Source organism: Salvelinus fontinalis, chromosome 10 (assembly GCF_029448725.1).
Source record: "Salvelinus fontinalis isolate EN_2023a chromosome 10, ASM2944872v1, whole genome shotgun sequence".
NCBI classification, from domain to species: Eukaryota; Metazoa; Chordata; class Actinopteri; order Salmoniformes; family Salmonidae; genus Salvelinus; species Salvelinus fontinalis.
This window is the reverse complement of record NC_074674.1, coordinates 17,752,840-17,770,429: the sequence shown is the minus strand read 5'-3', so window position 1 is coordinate 17,770,429 and position 17,590 is coordinate 17,752,840. Positions and strand designations below refer to the sequence as shown.

Below are 17,590 nucleotides of genomic sequence, written 5' to 3'. Positions count from 1 at the left end.
CAGTAGAGTCAGGGAAAATGAGGGGGAGGGGGGTTCCTCTTCATCGACAACATCTGGCGTGCTTACTCGAGCGCTATGGAAGTGTCGACCCACTGGAACGAACCCTGTATATAGTATGCTCACCTACTTGATCGTCTTCTTCTTTTTTTTTTTTTTTTTCTATATCGTGTTTCAATATCGTGTGTTTTTGTTCCACCTTGTTATTTTTTTTGTATTACATTGTTATTGATTACTGCATTATTGGGGTTAGAGCTGACGAGAAAAGCCTTTCACTGTACTTGTGCGTGTGACATTCAAACTTGGCAGTAAGTCACAAAGACCCAGCACACACCCCCTTAGCCTGGTCTGTTTTCAGACTGAGAGAGAAAGTGTGTGTGTGTGTGTGTGCACGTGAGTGTGTTTGTTTGTGTGTCTGTGCTACCGCCTGTGCGTGTGTTAGTGTGTGTTATGTGTGTGCGCCCGCTCCTGGGTTTTAATTCCTCCTTGTTGTAGCCTATAGCATCCTTCCTCAACACATATCACATCAAACAACCCAAACCCACAACAACAGCCTAACTGTTAACTTGGTAACAGAACAGGCGGACATTTTGTGAAAGATGTTTAAACGTTCTGCTGTGTGTCTGCCAGCCCAGTTGGGAGACGGGACAGGCTTTTAGCACTCACAGAAAATGGAAAATATGCCACATAGTTTCCAAATTATGCTTACCCCTCTCCCCTTTCTCTCCTTTACTTATTCTCCCTCCCCTTTCTCTCCCTCACTCCCTGTTCCCTTACTCTACTTTAGTCTGATGGAGAGCCAGAGGCTACAGCTTAAAGGTGATGAGCAGAAAAACAAAGAAAAACACATTTGATTTCAGTGGCAGGGCCATTTAATTCAATTGGTCGGATTCCTGTACATTTCCAGTTCGACATCTTCAGGAAAAATAGACTTGCTACAACTGTGGTATGTGGTTGTCTCACCAAGCTATCTTAAAATGAACGCTCTGGATAAGAGCATCTGCTCAATGACTCACATGTAAATGCAATCTTGTAAGGAGGCACGGAGAGAAAAAGTCACCGAGAAAGGGAGAGTTTGAGAGAGAGGTGGGGGATCGGATAGAGCAAAGGGGAGAGAGTTGGATTAGAATATAAAAACGTAAAAAAGAGAATGATGGCTCTCAGCATTTCCTTGAATATCGCCAGAAAGTTCCGAAATAGACTTCTGTCACGACTTCTGACGCGAGGGGTTTAGAAAGAGATCATTTTACCGTGAGAGAGAAGCAATAAAACATCCAGAACAGAGAGAGAGAAAGAGGTGGAAATAAAAAGAGAGACAGAAAGAGCGATGAGAGAGTCTCTAACCCCTACCTGCGGTGTGTGAATGGAGGAATTACTGTGAACAATAATGGTGTTGTCTGCCTGTGAGGCTTCCCAAGGAGGTGGAGCCTGCTCTGTACATACAGCTGTAAAGTGGTAGTGATGTTGGAGAGGTTCGTGGTTAGGTTGTTGACATTGACATATTGTGGGTTGAGAGAGGGTTTACTATTATGCACCGTGTGTGACTGTGGCATTTCTGTGAAGGTATGGGTTTGCTAGTGGTACTGTCTACGGGGATATTGCATGGCATCGTTTACAACGCCAATGTGATACAGTATCTAGCTATAGAGTCATTGCATAGTTATAGAGTAAATGGTGCTTACCGCTCTCTCGCCTTTCTCTCCTTTACTTATTCTCCCTCCCCTTTCTCTCCCTCACTCCCTGTTCCCTTACTTGCCTTTAGTCTGATGGAGAGCCAGAGGCTACAGCTTAAAGGTGGTGAGCAGGAAAACAAAGAAAAACACATTTGATGTTTTTCTTTGCCAGTAGTGCTATGGGTTTGCTTGTTGTGCCGTTTCCGGTGATATTGCATGACATCGTTTACAACGCCAATGTGATGCAGTATCTGGCTATAGTTATAGAGTGCTGTAGTCGTGGCTGTGTTATATTTATTCAACCGTTCTGTAATTATCATTCGCTCTGCAGGAAGAGTAATTCATCAGAATTCATTTTATATTTTGTGTGTGCACGGGCGTGTGCATGTGTGTGTCTGTTTATGTCTCAATGTGTGTGTGTGTGTGTGTGTGTGTGTGTATTTATGTGTCTGTATGCGTTTGAGTGCACTCGTGTGTCTGTGTGCGTGAGAGAGAAAGAGACCTCTTAGAGGGTGTCGGCAGACCGTGTCCCGTGATATTAAACGCTGTCGTTTCCCATTGTCTGTGCCAAGAAAAACCTGGGACAATAAGGCCCATCCCCAAGCAGCCAGGCAGGTAGATAGATAGGAAACAACATTATCTGAAATAAATGGCTGTGGCCACAGAGGAGCGAGAGAGAGCCAATACTGATAGTACAGATGTGATCCAGTCTGTAAGCTCTCGAAGGTGTTCTCTACGGGACTGGGACAGAGTCAGGGAGGGAAGGAAGGAGGGAGGGATGTTGAGAGAGGGGGAGATAAGAGTGAGAAAAGAGAGAAAGGGTTGGGGGGGGGCAGAAAGAGGGAGAGGACAGAAGAGGGAGGGAAAGATGTGGGCAGAGGAAGAGAGGGGGAGGGAGAGAGAGAGAGTGAGATATGGATGGATGGATGGATGGATGGATGGGGCAATGTCTGGGTGTCCATTGCCTCTGGCACAGGACTCTGTTGGCAGACACAAATTGAATATGTCTGCGTCTGATGGTGATTTAGGGATTTTCCAGTTTGGAAGTTATACTTTGTAAAAGTTCAGTCAGAACTAACGGGGAATATCCAGAACAGTTTACTCTCTCAACAACTGTCTATTTTGGCAATAAGTAACATATTGATCCTCCAAAAAAAGGTAAATATAGACAAAGAGAATACAGAGACATAGAAAAGGGGAGGGCGAAGGAGAGAATGATAGAGAGAAAGAGAGACACAGAGTTAGAGAGAGAGAGAGAGAGAGAGCGGGAGAAAAGGAGAGTCAGACCAGGATACAGAGGTCAAGAGAGACAGAGGTAGAGAAAGAGTGGGCTAGCCACAGACATAGACAGAGGTGGAGGTACTATAGGTAAGCATGTGACAGGTTTTTGGTCCAGGACCTGGAAAGAATGAGGAGTTCTCTTCTCTCTCCACTGATGTCAGCCTTTGAACGGTGGCCATATTGCATGACATCATCCAGAGGTTTCCATGGTGCTGCTGATAGGTTGTCCCAGGATGGGGGTGGCTGGACGGGGTGAGGAGTACTAAGGGGGAGGTAGAGAGGGGAAGAGGAAAGAGGGACAGGAGGAGGGGGTGAGGTAGAGCAGGAGAGGAGAGGAGAGCAAAAGACGAGGAAGAGGGGTAGGTAAAGATAGAGGGGGGGTTGAGGGTAAAGACAGGGGAGGACGGAGGTAGAAAGAGAGGTAGGCTCCAGGTATGGCGGCATAAAGGAGTAGACAGAGGCAGCAGGAAGGTAGAAACGGGGGTTAGGGTTGGGGTGAGACAGTGGGGGGATGGAGGTATGGCCAGGGACAGGCAGGGGTGAGGTATAGGGCTCCTGTGAGGGAGGCAGGTGAAGTGAATGGGGTAGAGCCAGGGACAGACAGGGGTGAGGTGTAGGGTTGAGGGGGGGGGGGGGGGGGGCTAGAGCCAGGGCAGGGTTGAGGGTGTAGGGCTCCTATGGCAGCAGTGCTGTGAGCCAGGAAAAAGCAGTAAACCACAGGAGCCCATGGTGCTCGTTAAGAGGATTCATTTCAGATTATTACAGAGCTATAAGGAGTTTCCCATGTCCTGTTTCCTCTTTTTCACATTCTTCACACTCTCTTTGCCCGTCCTGCGTTTCATAACCTCTCGTCAGGTAAATAAAACACAGATAGGAATAGAGATATGGGGATCAAGGTAATTACAGTTGCAGGTACTCCCTCTAAAGAGATTGGCACCTGACAGGTGAGTTAGCAGAATTCTTATCAAGAAGACTTGTCAATGATAGATGGTTCGACTCCGGTTCTCGTCCCAAAGGTCAACAAGTGAGAGGAAGAAAACATGAAATGAACTATACAACATATATATGTTATTCCACTTGGTGTGCATGCAACTCATCCTCCATTGGGGTCAGTTAGGAGCTCCTCACACAGGTGCAGATGCCCAGACTTTGAACTCCTTTTCCATTGCCTGTAGTGTGGGGATCGGTGATGTACCCAGTGCTCCGTTGGGACTCCACGAGGCTCCTGTTTGATTGTTTCTCTATTATTAGCCCTTATAGCAGAGCCGTTGTAACAGCGGACTCTGTCATGAAGCTGAAGTCATAACTCTAACGATAGCTGACATGTTGGCAAGCTTTGTTTACTTTTAGGAACTTAAACAAATATCTGTAAAAGTATATTTTTCTGTGCTTTGAAACACGTTTACAAACCTTTTCTAGATGTTTAGGTGGCAATGGCCACCTAAACGGATGATAAATGGCATCTCTCACCAAGGCCATTAGAACTAGTCTGTAGAGCAGGAGCAAAGACTACAGTGATGATGGCAGAGATGGTAAAGAAGCAGACTTTAAGAGCCTCCATAGACCAAGCTATATACCCAGACATTACTTCAAACAGTTCCCTTTTAAATCACTCATCAATGCCATTGGGTTGTTTTAGGTCGGTGGTATTCAAACCTTTCCAGCGGGGACCCAATTTGTTCCGGCAGAATTACTGGGGACCCATTTTTTCCTCAATAATTTCTCGCGACCCCACCCCAAAAAGCTAATGACACAACCGGTAAATTAAATTTTTTACATTAACAAATAACCTCCAATTCATCACATTTTCTAAATGAAAATTTATCAATAAATACATTTCCTCAATAACATTTTATTTTTCCAATTATCTTTCTCAAAAACTTTTCTACACAATTATCTTTCTCAAAAACTTTTCTACACAATTTTCTTTACAATAATCAGAAAAGGCCTTCAAAATATATATACCCCACTGCAGTTCCCCCACTAGGGGTTGCGACCCCAACTTTGAATACCACTATTAGGTCCTCTTGTGTGCTTTCTTTCTCTGGTACATAGTGTTTCATGGCTGTGTTGACCATTGAATAGTGTAATGTATTTCTATACGGTGTCTTTTCGCAGTTTCTGAAGCAGTATAAAAGTGGAGTCCCCAAACGAATAGCTTCAGTGGCTCAGACTTCATTCATAGACGTTCTAGTCTCAGACAGTAGCCTGACGTCTCAGGTACGGTTTGAAATGCATTGAAAAGAGATAAAATGAGACTGAACTATTCAATATTCAAGAACCTTACTGTTTTGTTAGCTTACTTAATTCATGCTTGACCTTCTCCTATGATGCCTTTTTGGCATATACTATGCTTAATTAACCCTGTGAGAACACACTAGCTGCTAGCTCTTGATGAGTTATTATATGATCTTATATTGAGTTTAACACAGTTCAGTCGTCTAGCCGCAGACAGATACGTTTCCCCCCTGGATCACCGGGAGAATTTCTTTAATTCATGGCAGATGTCTGGGTTTCAACTCAACCCCCCTCACCCCCTCCCTCAACCCCCTTAATGATCGGAGCAGGCCCACAAGTAGAAGTGTGCCCTCAGCACTTCTTTTGCGGCTTTCAGCAAATGGCCAAGCCAAACATTCCCATGGTGCACCTCTGCACCACCTTCCCCCAGTGCTCCTGGCCAACGTCATAGTCAGAGAGGGGGACTGGAAATAATCCACCCATAATCCTGTGCAGTGGAGGTGACTCTCTCGCAAGAAAAGGGGAGGGGGGAGGAGAAAGGGGAGAGAAAGAGGGGCGGAAGGGAGTGGATGGTACCCAAAGAGGAGAGGGGGAGGAGAGAGAGGACCCGAAGCGGATCCAGAAGCACGACAGGAGCAGAAGGGGGTGAGGCAGTTAGGGAGGGGGTGTGGGGAGGGTGAGAGGGGGTCTGGTGGATAAGTGAGGTGATAGACCCATCTGTGGCTTTAGGCAGCTTCACTGAGCTCTGAGAACCAGCCACTGTCTGGAGGGGATACTGTGTATGTGTATGAATGTGACTCACCACCTGGATTCGGTCTTTTGTAACAACATTTGAAATTGTGCTTTTTTACATAGAGACTCAGAGCTACAAAATGGTATATCATACACTGCATGTTTGAGGAACAATGGGAACGTAATTGCGCTTTGAAAGTTGTAAACTTACTTTTTAGAAAATGGCCTATTAATGTTTTGATACCTTTGTCTACACCCATTTAGCATCGCTCACACCCTCTTAAGCTTTAGCCCCACCCATCTCGTTTCGCTCTCGGAGCGTTCAGAGCGCACGCTTGACGCTCCGGCCGAGGATTTGTTTATGTCTGGATAACACTTCACTGGAGCCTCATTCTGAACATGGCTACTTCTTCATTTCTCAAAGGAAAAACCTCAACCAATTTCTAAGACTGTTGACATCCAGTGGAAGCGATAGGAACTGCATGAAGTTCCCTTAGAAATCCCATTGAAAAGAGAGTGATCTCAAAAAAAAAAAGAATGGTTTGTCCTCGGGAGCTTTTGCCTGCCAAATAAGTTCTGTTATAGTCACAGAGATGATTCAAACAGTTTTAGAAACTTCAGAGTGTTTTCTATCCAATACTACTAATAATATGCATATATTAGCATCTGGGACTGAGTAGGAGGCAGTTTACTCTGGGCATGCTTTTCATCCAAATGTGAAAATGCTGCCCCCTATCCTAGAGAAGTTAACAAACTATAGTTTTGGCAAGTCGGTTAGGGTGCATTTGACGGTGTATGTGGGTAAATGCAACTCTAACGATGTGTATATTACTGTGACAGTGTCTCTGTGTGTGTGTGTGTATGTATGTGTGTGTGTGTGTGTGTGTGTGTGTGTGTGTGTGTGTGTGTGTGTGTGTGTGTGTGTGTGTGTGTGTGTGTGTGTGTGTGTGTGTGTGTGCGTGTTACTGTTACAGCTTCCGTGCCCATTTGTCTCCACATTGGTGTACTGTACAGTATGTGTGTTTGTGTGTATCCCTTCGTCTGTGTGTTTCTCCCTCTGTGTGTGTTGATTTATAGCTCTTGCAGTGCAGTGAGCTGACCTGTGCAGTGTGTTGCTTGGTTAGTGTGGTCAGGTTGGAGAATGCCCAGGCAGGCGTTGGACTCTGGGTTGGTGTTGGTGGAGGTCTGGGTATGTCGGGCAGCAGCTCTGGGTTTGCTATTTAAATAATGTTCTGGATCATGCTGTGAAGAGCTTTGATGTGGGATGGTTAACCAGGTAGGCCGAGGTGGACCAAGACCTTCCATAGTGCTACCCTGCTCTCTTGGCCCTGCTGCCCACAGTCTGACACACGAGGAGAAAAAACATCAAGGGGTAATACTTGCGAACTTTAAAAAAAGTTTACGTTTAACCTGGACCTCCGTTTCAAAATGTGAATCGGCCAATTAGAATGGCCACTCAAGGTTTTTGTCTTGGTTAACCGAGATTAAACTGCTCTAAGGAGTGACTCCAATCCACACTTTGGTTTTGTTAAGTCAGTGCATCAAACACTTGTGTTAGCGTTTTTGTCCTAAGAACTTTGTTTTACTCTGCATAGAGTGTCTGAAGTTACACCTCAACACTGCTGTAATATTACCGTAATACTATTACAACAGTGTGACTTTTTTGGAATACAGTACCGATGGCATGTCCATCTTTTTGTGAGAAATTACACTGGTCACTCCAAACGTTTATAAAATATGTATTATTTATAAATAGTCCACACTTATTGATTTATAAGGACCTATATTAAACAGCTTATGAATGATCTTATAAATCATTGTTAAATACTTTAAAAGTTGTTTGTAAATGTGTGAATAATTTGGTTATTAGCATTTACAAATGTGGGAGTAATAATCAATAAATGATGAATAAATGATTTACTAACCCATTGTAAATGCTTTATTACGTTGAGTTAATATACAGTTCTACACTCTCCTGCCCCCACCTGGGCACAACTGGAACAGCACTTGTTAATGGCTGGAAGGTGGATACTGGACAGGGCATGGCTTGATCTACTGATATAGTCTTGTATTTCGAGATACTACAGATACAGGCCCATATACACACAACCTCTGTCTTTCATTTGGATCCCTTCTTTAGAACTTGGACTTTTGCTCTCCTTCCATCCCTCTCACATACACAGGCCCGCAGCCGTACTTTGAACACGCTGGATGTGGTTTGTCCTGCTACTCCATGACTTACGGACACAGGCAGCAGTTTTTCCATTGAGGGCTGGCTGGGAGTATAGATCGTATTTCACCGTATCCCAGAGAGATGCTGACAGGGTGGCTACAGGGCTATGTGTGTGTGTGTGTGTGTGTAGTACTGTTGTTGTCTGGATGTGCTCTGTTAAACACCAGTCTGATGGGAAATGTGATGCTTAGTTCAGCAGAAAAAGAAAACGTTTCTGCCAGATCCCGCCATTCCCTCAGAAATAGGACCTGTAATCGGGGCGTCTCAGAATGTTCACCCAGGGCTATGAACTACAGCCATCGCTGTTTGTGTGCTTGGTAAAGTGTGTGTGTGTGTGTGTGTGTGTGTGTGTGTGTGTGTGTGTGTGTGTGTGTGTGTGTGTGTGTGTGTGTGTGTGTGTGTGTGTGTGTGTCTGTCTCTCTCTCTCCTCTACCGATCCTATAATCTTTGATATTTTGATTTATTTTATTGGGTTAAGTCAAACCACTGCTTGTCCATTCCATCTCTTGCCTGAGGATACAGTAGTGGCCTCTCATAGTACACTGAGGGAATCCACAACTACTGACTCTGCAAAGCCATACATAGAGTACGACTCTATTGAATACCCCCCCCCCCCCCCTAACCCTAACCCTAACCCTAACCCTAACCCCCCCCACACACACTGTATTAGTTCAGCTGCACTGCTAATGCCAAGGCCCACTGACATCATATTGATAAATGGTGGTTTGATGCAGGCTTGGTTAAGGCCATAGAAATAAATATATTGAAAACATTTGGTCTACACTGAATATTAACTCTTTGGCAGCAGGCGATATAAGGAGAAATATGAGTGTACACTTAGGGAGTGTAGTAATGACATCCACCAGAAGTCTTTGTACTGCCAGTTTAAGCAACACTTGGCTGGGCCTTTCTGTTATAAAGAGACCAAGGCTGCGTCCCAAATGGAAACCTATTCTCGATATAGTGCTCTTCAATGTTTCTTTACTGAATGGAATTTTAACAATATAATATGGATGACCCCCCCCCCCCCCAAAAAAACCTGTATGGTTCTCCAGAAGGATCTACAAAGAACCTTTCAGATTGAAAAGGGTTCTTTATGGAACCGTTCTCCACAACGGTTCTATAAAGAACCATAAAAAACGGTTGTAATCTTTTTTTTGGTTCTATATAGAACCTTTTTTAATGGCTCTTTATAGAACCGTAGGAAAGGTTTCTTTATAGCACCGTACAGGTTCCATTTAGAACCTTATGAGCATGGTTCTTTATTGAACCTTCAAAAAAGGGTTCTGTTGTATAGAGCACCACAAAGGGTTCCGCTATGGTTTCAAGCCAAAGAACCTTTATCTTAGAACCATCATTTTGTTGTGCGTAACGAAAATTGTATCAACCCCGACAAAAATGTCCATTCATTGTTTCCTGTTGCTGCAGGATTATTTTCCTGCTTGTAGCAAACTGTCTCAAATTAAGATCCAGCATCAATACATAGAGAATAGGGTGCCATTTAGGACACATCACAACCCGGGCCCATACAAGGGAAATCAAAACCAGCTTAGTAGTGACAAAAAGTGACAAACGTTTTACTGTGTAGTTTGTCTTTATCAAGGGGAACATGGTATTTTAAAAAGACTTGAGTAAAATGGTCTTTGGTTTCCTTCTGGTGAGGTTGAAGAATTGATCTTTACCTGCATTGAACTGAATTGTAACTTTGTGAATACGGACATGCCACAACCAACAAATATTTTGTGCCTTAAAAGACGAGCATAAAGCACAAAATGTGACCCTAGCTAGAAGTAATCTTTCCTCTGACAGTAAATCTCAATGGATGTGTCGAGCTTCCTTTGTTACGTTCTCTCCCACTGTCTATGGGGTTTAAACAAAGCTCACTTCCTGGGCTTGTGTCTTGCCTGGCTTATGGCGGTAGACCTCTGTTGATTACCTTAGAGTTGAACCTTCAGCACCGGCTGGAACTGGGTGTACAGTATGGTTCAGCACGGTTCAATACAGTGATGAGGACAAATGCCAGCGCTTTCTCTCTCCTCCCTCAAGGGCTTTGTCTGTCCATAGCACTGCAATCAAACGCACGCATCAGCTTTTCCCAACTAAATACTGTGAAACGCCACAGCTTCCCTCGTTACCTGTATGGAGACGTTTGTGTTTTTCAATGTGGTGGTGTTCTTATTGCCCCAGCTATGTTCTCAGCGTCTGAAAATGTATGACTAAGCGTTCCGTCTGGGTGAACTGAGGATCGTGCCACGTGTGGTCTGGCACCGTCCCGTCCTGATACCCTGGGGTAGAGAAACGGGGGAGGAAGCAGGAGATGGGGAAGCATCTAGTCACATCCCCCTGGCGCCCCCTGAATGGTCTCAATTTAGTTATATTGCGTTTTCGCTGAGCTAATGGGCAGCCATTTTAAACTTTCACTCTAGAGCAGCTGTGAATCAAAGATACTCTACACTTGCTAAGTAGAACCATACAGGGTTCTTCGGTTTGTCCCCATAGGGGACCCTATTTGGTGCTAGGTTCTACTGATAACCTTTTTATCTTTGGAGGATAGTGTAGCATATTTGTGTAGCATAAAATGTATCAACCAATAAATGTGCGTGCAAAAACACAGATGTTAAAACAAACAGTTCTGAAAATCACCCAGCAATAGAACATGCCGGGAAATACGATGTATGGCTCATCAAAGAACCCTTTCTTCAAAAAACAGTTCTCACGATGGTCAAGGTTCTAGGTAGAACCCTTTGCCTTACACCGAACCCCTGTTTTCCAAAAATGGTTCTTCAGATCGAAAAGATTCTTGGTAGAACCCTTGGTAGAACCGTATACAAAGAACCCTTTTGGAACCCTTTTTTTCTGAGAGTGTAGAGACACACAGACAGACCGATCGACAACTAAGCACTGACACAGGATGAGTTTGGTCAACATCCCAGTTCAGTCCGTAAGGGTCTGAGAAACGAACCGGACTTGGTCCGACACTTTTCCGTCACCAACACTTAACAGCTTACAGACGGCTGTTTTTGCTTCAAATTGGTATCTTCCAGTTCCAATATTGACAAGAAAAAAGATGATGGGTTCAAATGATGCATCTACTAACATCCGAAGAGTCCAAATGGCCTGGCTATCCTCAGAGCCTTGAGCGTGATGCTGGAGTAGCCATGGTGTGTAATGGCTTTAGCAGAGCATTTCATCTGGAAGACAAGAGTCCTAGTTTGCTTCCCTTTCGTCCATCAGGAAGACAGACACCAGCCAGAAAACATCAGGAAACAATATTGGACTGTGGTGTTGTAGAGAAACACTACGCATATGAAAAGTAATGTTTGAGTCCTTCAGATGAATGTTTTTCCGCAAACTGGTGTTGGTTGGACCACAAGTGACAAATACTCTCTGTAAGCAATAAAGATTCTTCATGCATGGAGAATCAGACTTGGTAAAACAAAAGTGTTTTTCAGTCATCTCAAACAGCTGGAGGATGGAGTTTAATGAAAGACTGAAATCCTCTCAAAATAATCCATTTCCTCATGAGGAGATTTTATAGGTTGGCGTGCCTATGCATACATATTTGGATGTGTACAAACTGTGGGTTGATTAAAAACATGATTTGATGGCATTTGTGAGGAAATGTTACGTGTGGGTTAGCGCAGTGTTAAACATGTTAAATCATGGTTTGTGTGTTCTTTTCAAAACAAAAATCTGTGTTGATTTCTTGATGTTAGTTTCTTGTTGTTAGTGCTGGCTTGGGAAGTGTACTGTATAGTTGAGGTACAAGTCTTGTCAAGGATTGAACATATAGTATAACACTCACACCCAACTCCCTGTGCGGCCTGGTGATCCTTCTGAACCGCTCGCTCTCTCTTTCTCACCCTTCCTCTCTCTCTCTGTAAACCACCATGTTCATTAGTTATATGTGCCAGAACAGCTCATGTTGTCTCCATACACTGTCAGAAAAAGGGTACGTTAGGGTACAGTATTGTTCTCGGGGCTACAAAAAGATCAATACACATAGTGTACCGTCAGAAGTACACATAGAATCTCACATCGTACCGTTCGGTACCTTTTAGGGTACATGATGCAATTGTAAGACACAATGTACAAATCACTAAATTGGCTGTCACTCCCAGAACAGAAGACAACTGCATTGGTACCAAATGTGTCTTTCAAATCGATCAACTTAAATGTCCCTGTATATATTAAGGAACGCCTAACTTTACAACACTCGCACTACTCCTTGCGCAGCGGTGTGTATTCATGGATGCAGAGGGAAGCCGAGCCCCCCCCCCCCCCAAAAGAAATTTGACCAGCGTAAAACAATATATCTTTCGTCTCTCTGTTTTCATAATTCGCAACTGGCTGTATCTATCTGACAGGAGAAATCATCCGAGCGAGGGAAACAGAGCCCCTCTGTCTCAGTATGTGTAGCACATGTCACTTATGCTGTCTGGACGAAAGGAGTACGACATGTTGCCGCTGTAGCATTTGATTGGTTGATGCCAGCGAGCATTTGGCTGCCGTTGATAAAAATATATACATATGATAAAATAATAAACTGGGGGTGTTCCTGGCGCAGAAAAACACCCCCCAAGGGAGACCTGTTTGGATCTGGCATCACACCAATCAAATCAAATTTATAACAAAATGTCATCGTCCAAAAAAGAATGATGTTTCTGGTCTGCTTGTGACCTGTGACCAGTCCTGCAGTAGCTAGCTAAATTGGCCCTTTCCTAAGCCATGAATGACGATGGGGATTTGGACCGCCGACCGGTGACTTTAAAGCACCTCAGTGGCCAATACATAGCATCAGCCACCCAGCATTTACAGTACATACATCACCCGTGACCTAGTTCTTGCCGTTTATGTTCGGCCTGCAGGACGCTCTGCAATACATAGTTTCATTGAGTTCACGGTTGACCACTGTCTTTTTATGGGGTTTGTTTATTTTCTTGTTTGTTCGTTTCTGTTTTTTTTTACATCCCTTTTCACTTCTCTTTTTCCTGTGCGTTTCCAGGGAGACATCCAGCAGCTGATGATTGTAGCCGATCACCGTGCTGCCTATGATTACTGCGAGCACTACAGCCCCGACTGTGAGGTCCCTGTCCCAGAGCGGCCCCAGGCACAGGACCCCAACACAGACGAATACGTGAGTCACTTCGTCAACTCGCCACACTCTTCTGTTCTCCACCATCCTGTTTCCATGTTTACAGTATGTTTAGAGTATGTTTCATAAACTCTATCCTTCCTTTCAGGTGAGTCTCTCTCTTCTCATGTCTCAGGGTAATTATCTTCAGGTGGAAGTCTACTTGCTGTGTCGGCTTGGGAAGTTTAACAAGAAGATGATACACTTTTTAATAAAGTGCACATTTTTCGACAGACAGAGGTTAAGGGCAACTATTGGTCAGGGTGGGTCCTTCAAATCAAATCAAATAGTATTGGTCACATACACATGGTTAACAGATGTTAATGCGAGTGAAGCGAAATGCTTGTGCTTCTAGTTCCGACCATGCAGTAATATCTAACAAGTAATCTAACAATTTCACAACAACTACCTTATACACACAAGTGTAAAGGAATGTAAAGGGTTGTTGTCCTTGATGATCTTTTTGGCCTTCCTGTGACATCGGGTGGTGTAGGTGTCCTGGAGGGCAGGTAGTTTGCCCCCGGTGATGCGTTGTGCAGACCTCACTACCCTCTGGAGAGTCTTGCGGTTGAGGGCGGAGCAGTTGCTGTACCAGGCTGTGACAGGCTCCCGACAGGATGATCTCGACATCTGTAAAAGTTTGTGAGTTTATTTTGGTGACAAGCCAAATTTCTTCGGCCTCCTGAGGTTGAAGAGGCGCTGTTGCACCTTCTTCACCACGCTGTCTGTGTGGGGGGACCATTTCAGTTTGTCTGTGATGTGTACGCCGAAAAACTTAAACTTTCCACCTTCTCCACTACTGTCCCGTCGATGTGGATAGGGGGGTGCTCCCTCTGCTGTTTCCTGAATTCCACGAACACCTCCTTTGTTTTGTTGACGTTGAGTGAGAGGTTATTTTCCTGACACCACACTCCGAGGGCCCTCACCTCCTCCCTGTAGGCCGTCTCGTCGTTGTTGGTAATCAAGCCAACCATTGTGGTGTCGTCTGCAAACTTGATGATTGAGTTGGAGGCGTGCATGGCCACGCAGTCATGGGTGAACAGGGAGTACAGGAGAGGGCTGAGAACGCACCCTTGTGGGGCCCCAGTGTTGAGGATCAGCGTGGTGGAGATGTTGTTTCCTACCCTCACCACCTGGGGGCGGCCCGTCAGAAAGTCCAGGACCCAGTTGCACAGGGCGGGGTCGAGACCCAGGGTCTCGAGCTTAATGACGAGTTTGGATGGTACTATGGTGTTAAATGCTGAGCTGTAGTCGATGAACAGCATTCTTACATAGGTATTCCTCTTGTCCAGATGGGTTAGGGCAGTGGGCAGTGTGATTGCGATTGCGTCGTCAGTGGACCTATTGGGGCGGTAAGCAAATTGGAGTGGGTCTAGGGTATCAGGTAGGATGGAGGTGTAATGCTACTTGACTAGTCTCTCAAAGCATTTCATGATGACGGAAGTGAGTGCTACGGGGCGATAGTCATTTAGCTCAGTTACCTTCACTTTCTTTGGGAACAGGAACAATGGTGGCCCTCTTGAAGCGTGTGGCAACAGCAGACTGGGATAGGGATTGATTGAATATGTCCGTAAACACATCAGCCAGTTGGTCTGCGCATGCTCTGAGGACGCGGCTAGGGATGCCGTCTGGGCCGGCAGCCTTGCGAGGGTTAACACGTTTAAATGTTTTACTCACGGGGCTGCGGTGAAGGAGAGTCCGCAGGTTCTGTGCATTCTCCAGGTTCTGTGCATTCTATCAAACACCTTCATATACCCTGAGGCCTGGTATTCCCTGATTTTCCCTAATCCCTTTATCCATAAACAGCTCTTTGATTAGGGATCAGGTAGTGTCGGTTGGACAAAATGCTGGAAAGAAAAAAAGAGCTGCATGGCTGAGGGGGAAAACGCTGACGTTTGCCAGAGAGAAAGTGCTGACTGCTGGGGAAACCAACAGGGTTGAATATGCTATGCAGTGATATTGTAGATCAAATATGCAGGAATGGCAGAGTACTTGCCTAAGCCTGTATCTCCATACGCTATGCTGAATGGAGATTGTCCTTCTTCAGTATCTACCCCCATTCTATTGAACATCTCTGCTTTCTTTGCTGTGGTAAGGCTTGATCCTTTGGAGGAGAAGGACATTCATTCAAGAAGCTAACCAACCACGCCCTTCAGAGTTCAGAGTGGGGCAATTCGGGGGGGGGGGGGGGGTTGTGTTTTGGGACAGTAGAGAAATGCCGAGGGTAAAAACCAACCGAAAGTACACAGCAACATGCCCTCGACCTGTTAAGATCTGTGACGGCTTCTTTCAGACACCAGTGGAAAAGTGATCTATTATCCATCAGTGACATGCATGAACACAGAAGAGTAGGCCGCTGAGGCTTAGGAGAGAGAGAGAGGTCAGATAGGGGTCAGATTGACATCCCTGGAAGGGTTTCCGATCAGGGTCGCCATAACGCACACCCTCTCGTATATTATTGCTAGCTGTGGTGTTGTGCTAGCTGTGGTGTTGTGCTAGCCGTGGTGTTGTGCTAGCCGTGGTGTTGTGCTAGCCGTGGTGTTGTGCTAGCCGTGGTGTTGTGCTAGCCGTGGTGTTGTGCTCAATAGCACAACTGCTGGAACACACTTGTGACCAATCCGATTGCTTGGCCGGAACTAACCGTTTCATAATTCCCTGTATTGTACAGAACACAGAGGAGGACAGCTATTACTATGAGTATCCTTACTATGAGGACATGGATGGGAAGCCTTCTGAGACTGAGACGGACGAAGCAGCTGGACCTGCCACGGAAGACGTAAAGGTACTGTCCTCTGTCCCCTGTCCATTTGAAGGACTACCGTCTCTCTCCAGTTTAGTATGGTGGGTTGTGGGACTATACACCCTCCCCCCATCCTCATCCCTTCTCTTATTACGTAGTGATTGTTGTTGATGATTGCTGTTGATGCTAGCTGAGTATGCTTTCTTGGCCAGATATCCCTTTGAAAAGCTTTTCGCTATCTCAACGGTTTAAAACCGAGGTTAATGAAAACGAATGACGTTAAACAAAGCCGTTGTTAATGCCAGTCGTATAAGCTGCTGTAGTTCCTCCTAACATTGCGTGGTTCTTCTCTCCAGGTGTCCGTGCCAGAGAGCGGCCGTGTCGTCACCTCCGTCAAAGAGGTGGTGTCATCAGTAAGGGAGACAGAGAGTCAGGGAGCCGAGGGCAAAGTGTTGACCAGTACCGCCAACGCTGAAGCCGCCGCTGCTGCTGGAGCTGGGGAGGATACCAGCCGCTACGACAACTACGATACGGAAAGTTACGGCAACTACGAGACGTACTACGACGAGTCCACGGCCCTGCCCGACGTCAGTCGCAGGGTCACCATCAGCAGTAGCAGCATGGGGACGGGCGCAGGGGTGGCGCTGGACTTGGGGTCAAAGGTTGACCTGGGCACGGGCGCGGAGATTGAGAAGGTCATCACCACTAGTGGAGGAGTCACCAGGACAAGCAACAAGACCTCAGTGAGTTATCATCGTCACAACCAAAATGCTGGAATAAAAACAACCAAATTTGTGTAAATACTGGAATAGTGGTTTATTTTAACACAGCCAGTTGGGTCACTCAGTTGGGCTGTTGGGTTATTGATGCTAGGTTGGGTCAGATCCGGGTCAGATCAGAAGACTGGAGGAGTGGCTTAGTAGGCGCGTGACATTCAGATAGTTATTTTTGTCAACAATAATGTTATTAATGTTATATTAGAATATGTCATGTGCAGTGAAACAACCGAACTGCCTCGGTCAAAATAACCCAACGTGTCGTGTCCACTATTTACCCAGCGCTGGGCTGTTTTTAACACAGCATATTTACCCACATAGAACTACAAGTCCTGGAAAGCAGCTATAGCAGGAGGATACGATGATTGCCATTATCTGTCATTGTGTGCCAGTCTACTATTCTCATTGCATCGCACTTCTGTATCCTTTCCTCGCTGGTCTCTCAGTTAGCAACAGCCTACGATGAGAACTATGGCGAGGGCTATGACCTGTCCTATGGCGAGGGAGTGGAGGATGAGTACGGAGTCGGCGGAGGTGGCCACGGCAGCAGAACCAGCAGCAGCCGTACTGTTGAGATCGGCGCTGGCGGGGGATCCGTATCAGTCGGGGGCAGTTCTGTTTCTGCTGGGGGCGGTTCTGTCTCTGTGGGTGGATCTGCCAGCGCCGGAGGCGGGGCGGCGAGCGCCGGAGGCGGGGGAGCTGGAGCCGGAGGCGGGGGAGCTGGAGCCGGAGGCGGGGGAGCTGGAGCCGGAGGCGGGGGAGCTGGAGGCTGGGGAACTGGAGGCG

General features: G+C 45.8%; 1 protein-coding gene across 1 annotated transcript in view; it reads left to right on the top strand.

The window, feature by feature from the left end:
- LOC129863726 (collagen alpha-1(XI) chain-like) overlaps window positions 1–17,590 on the top strand; it is a 132,801-nt gene that overhangs the window by 59,934 nt on the left and 55,277 nt on the right. Inside the window, exons 5-8 of the mRNA XM_055935923.1 lie at window positions 13,160–13,291; window positions 15,957–16,070; window positions 16,385–16,771; window positions 17,251–17,590. The exon at window positions 17,251–17,590 is cut by the window's right edge and continues 332 nt beyond it. Of these exons, the coding sequence (XP_055791898.1) occupies window positions 13,160–13,291; window positions 15,957–16,070; window positions 16,385–16,771; window positions 17,251–17,590 (973 nt within the window). The remainder of the gene's footprint in view (window positions 1–13,159; window positions 13,292–15,956; window positions 16,071–16,384; window positions 16,772–17,250) is intronic.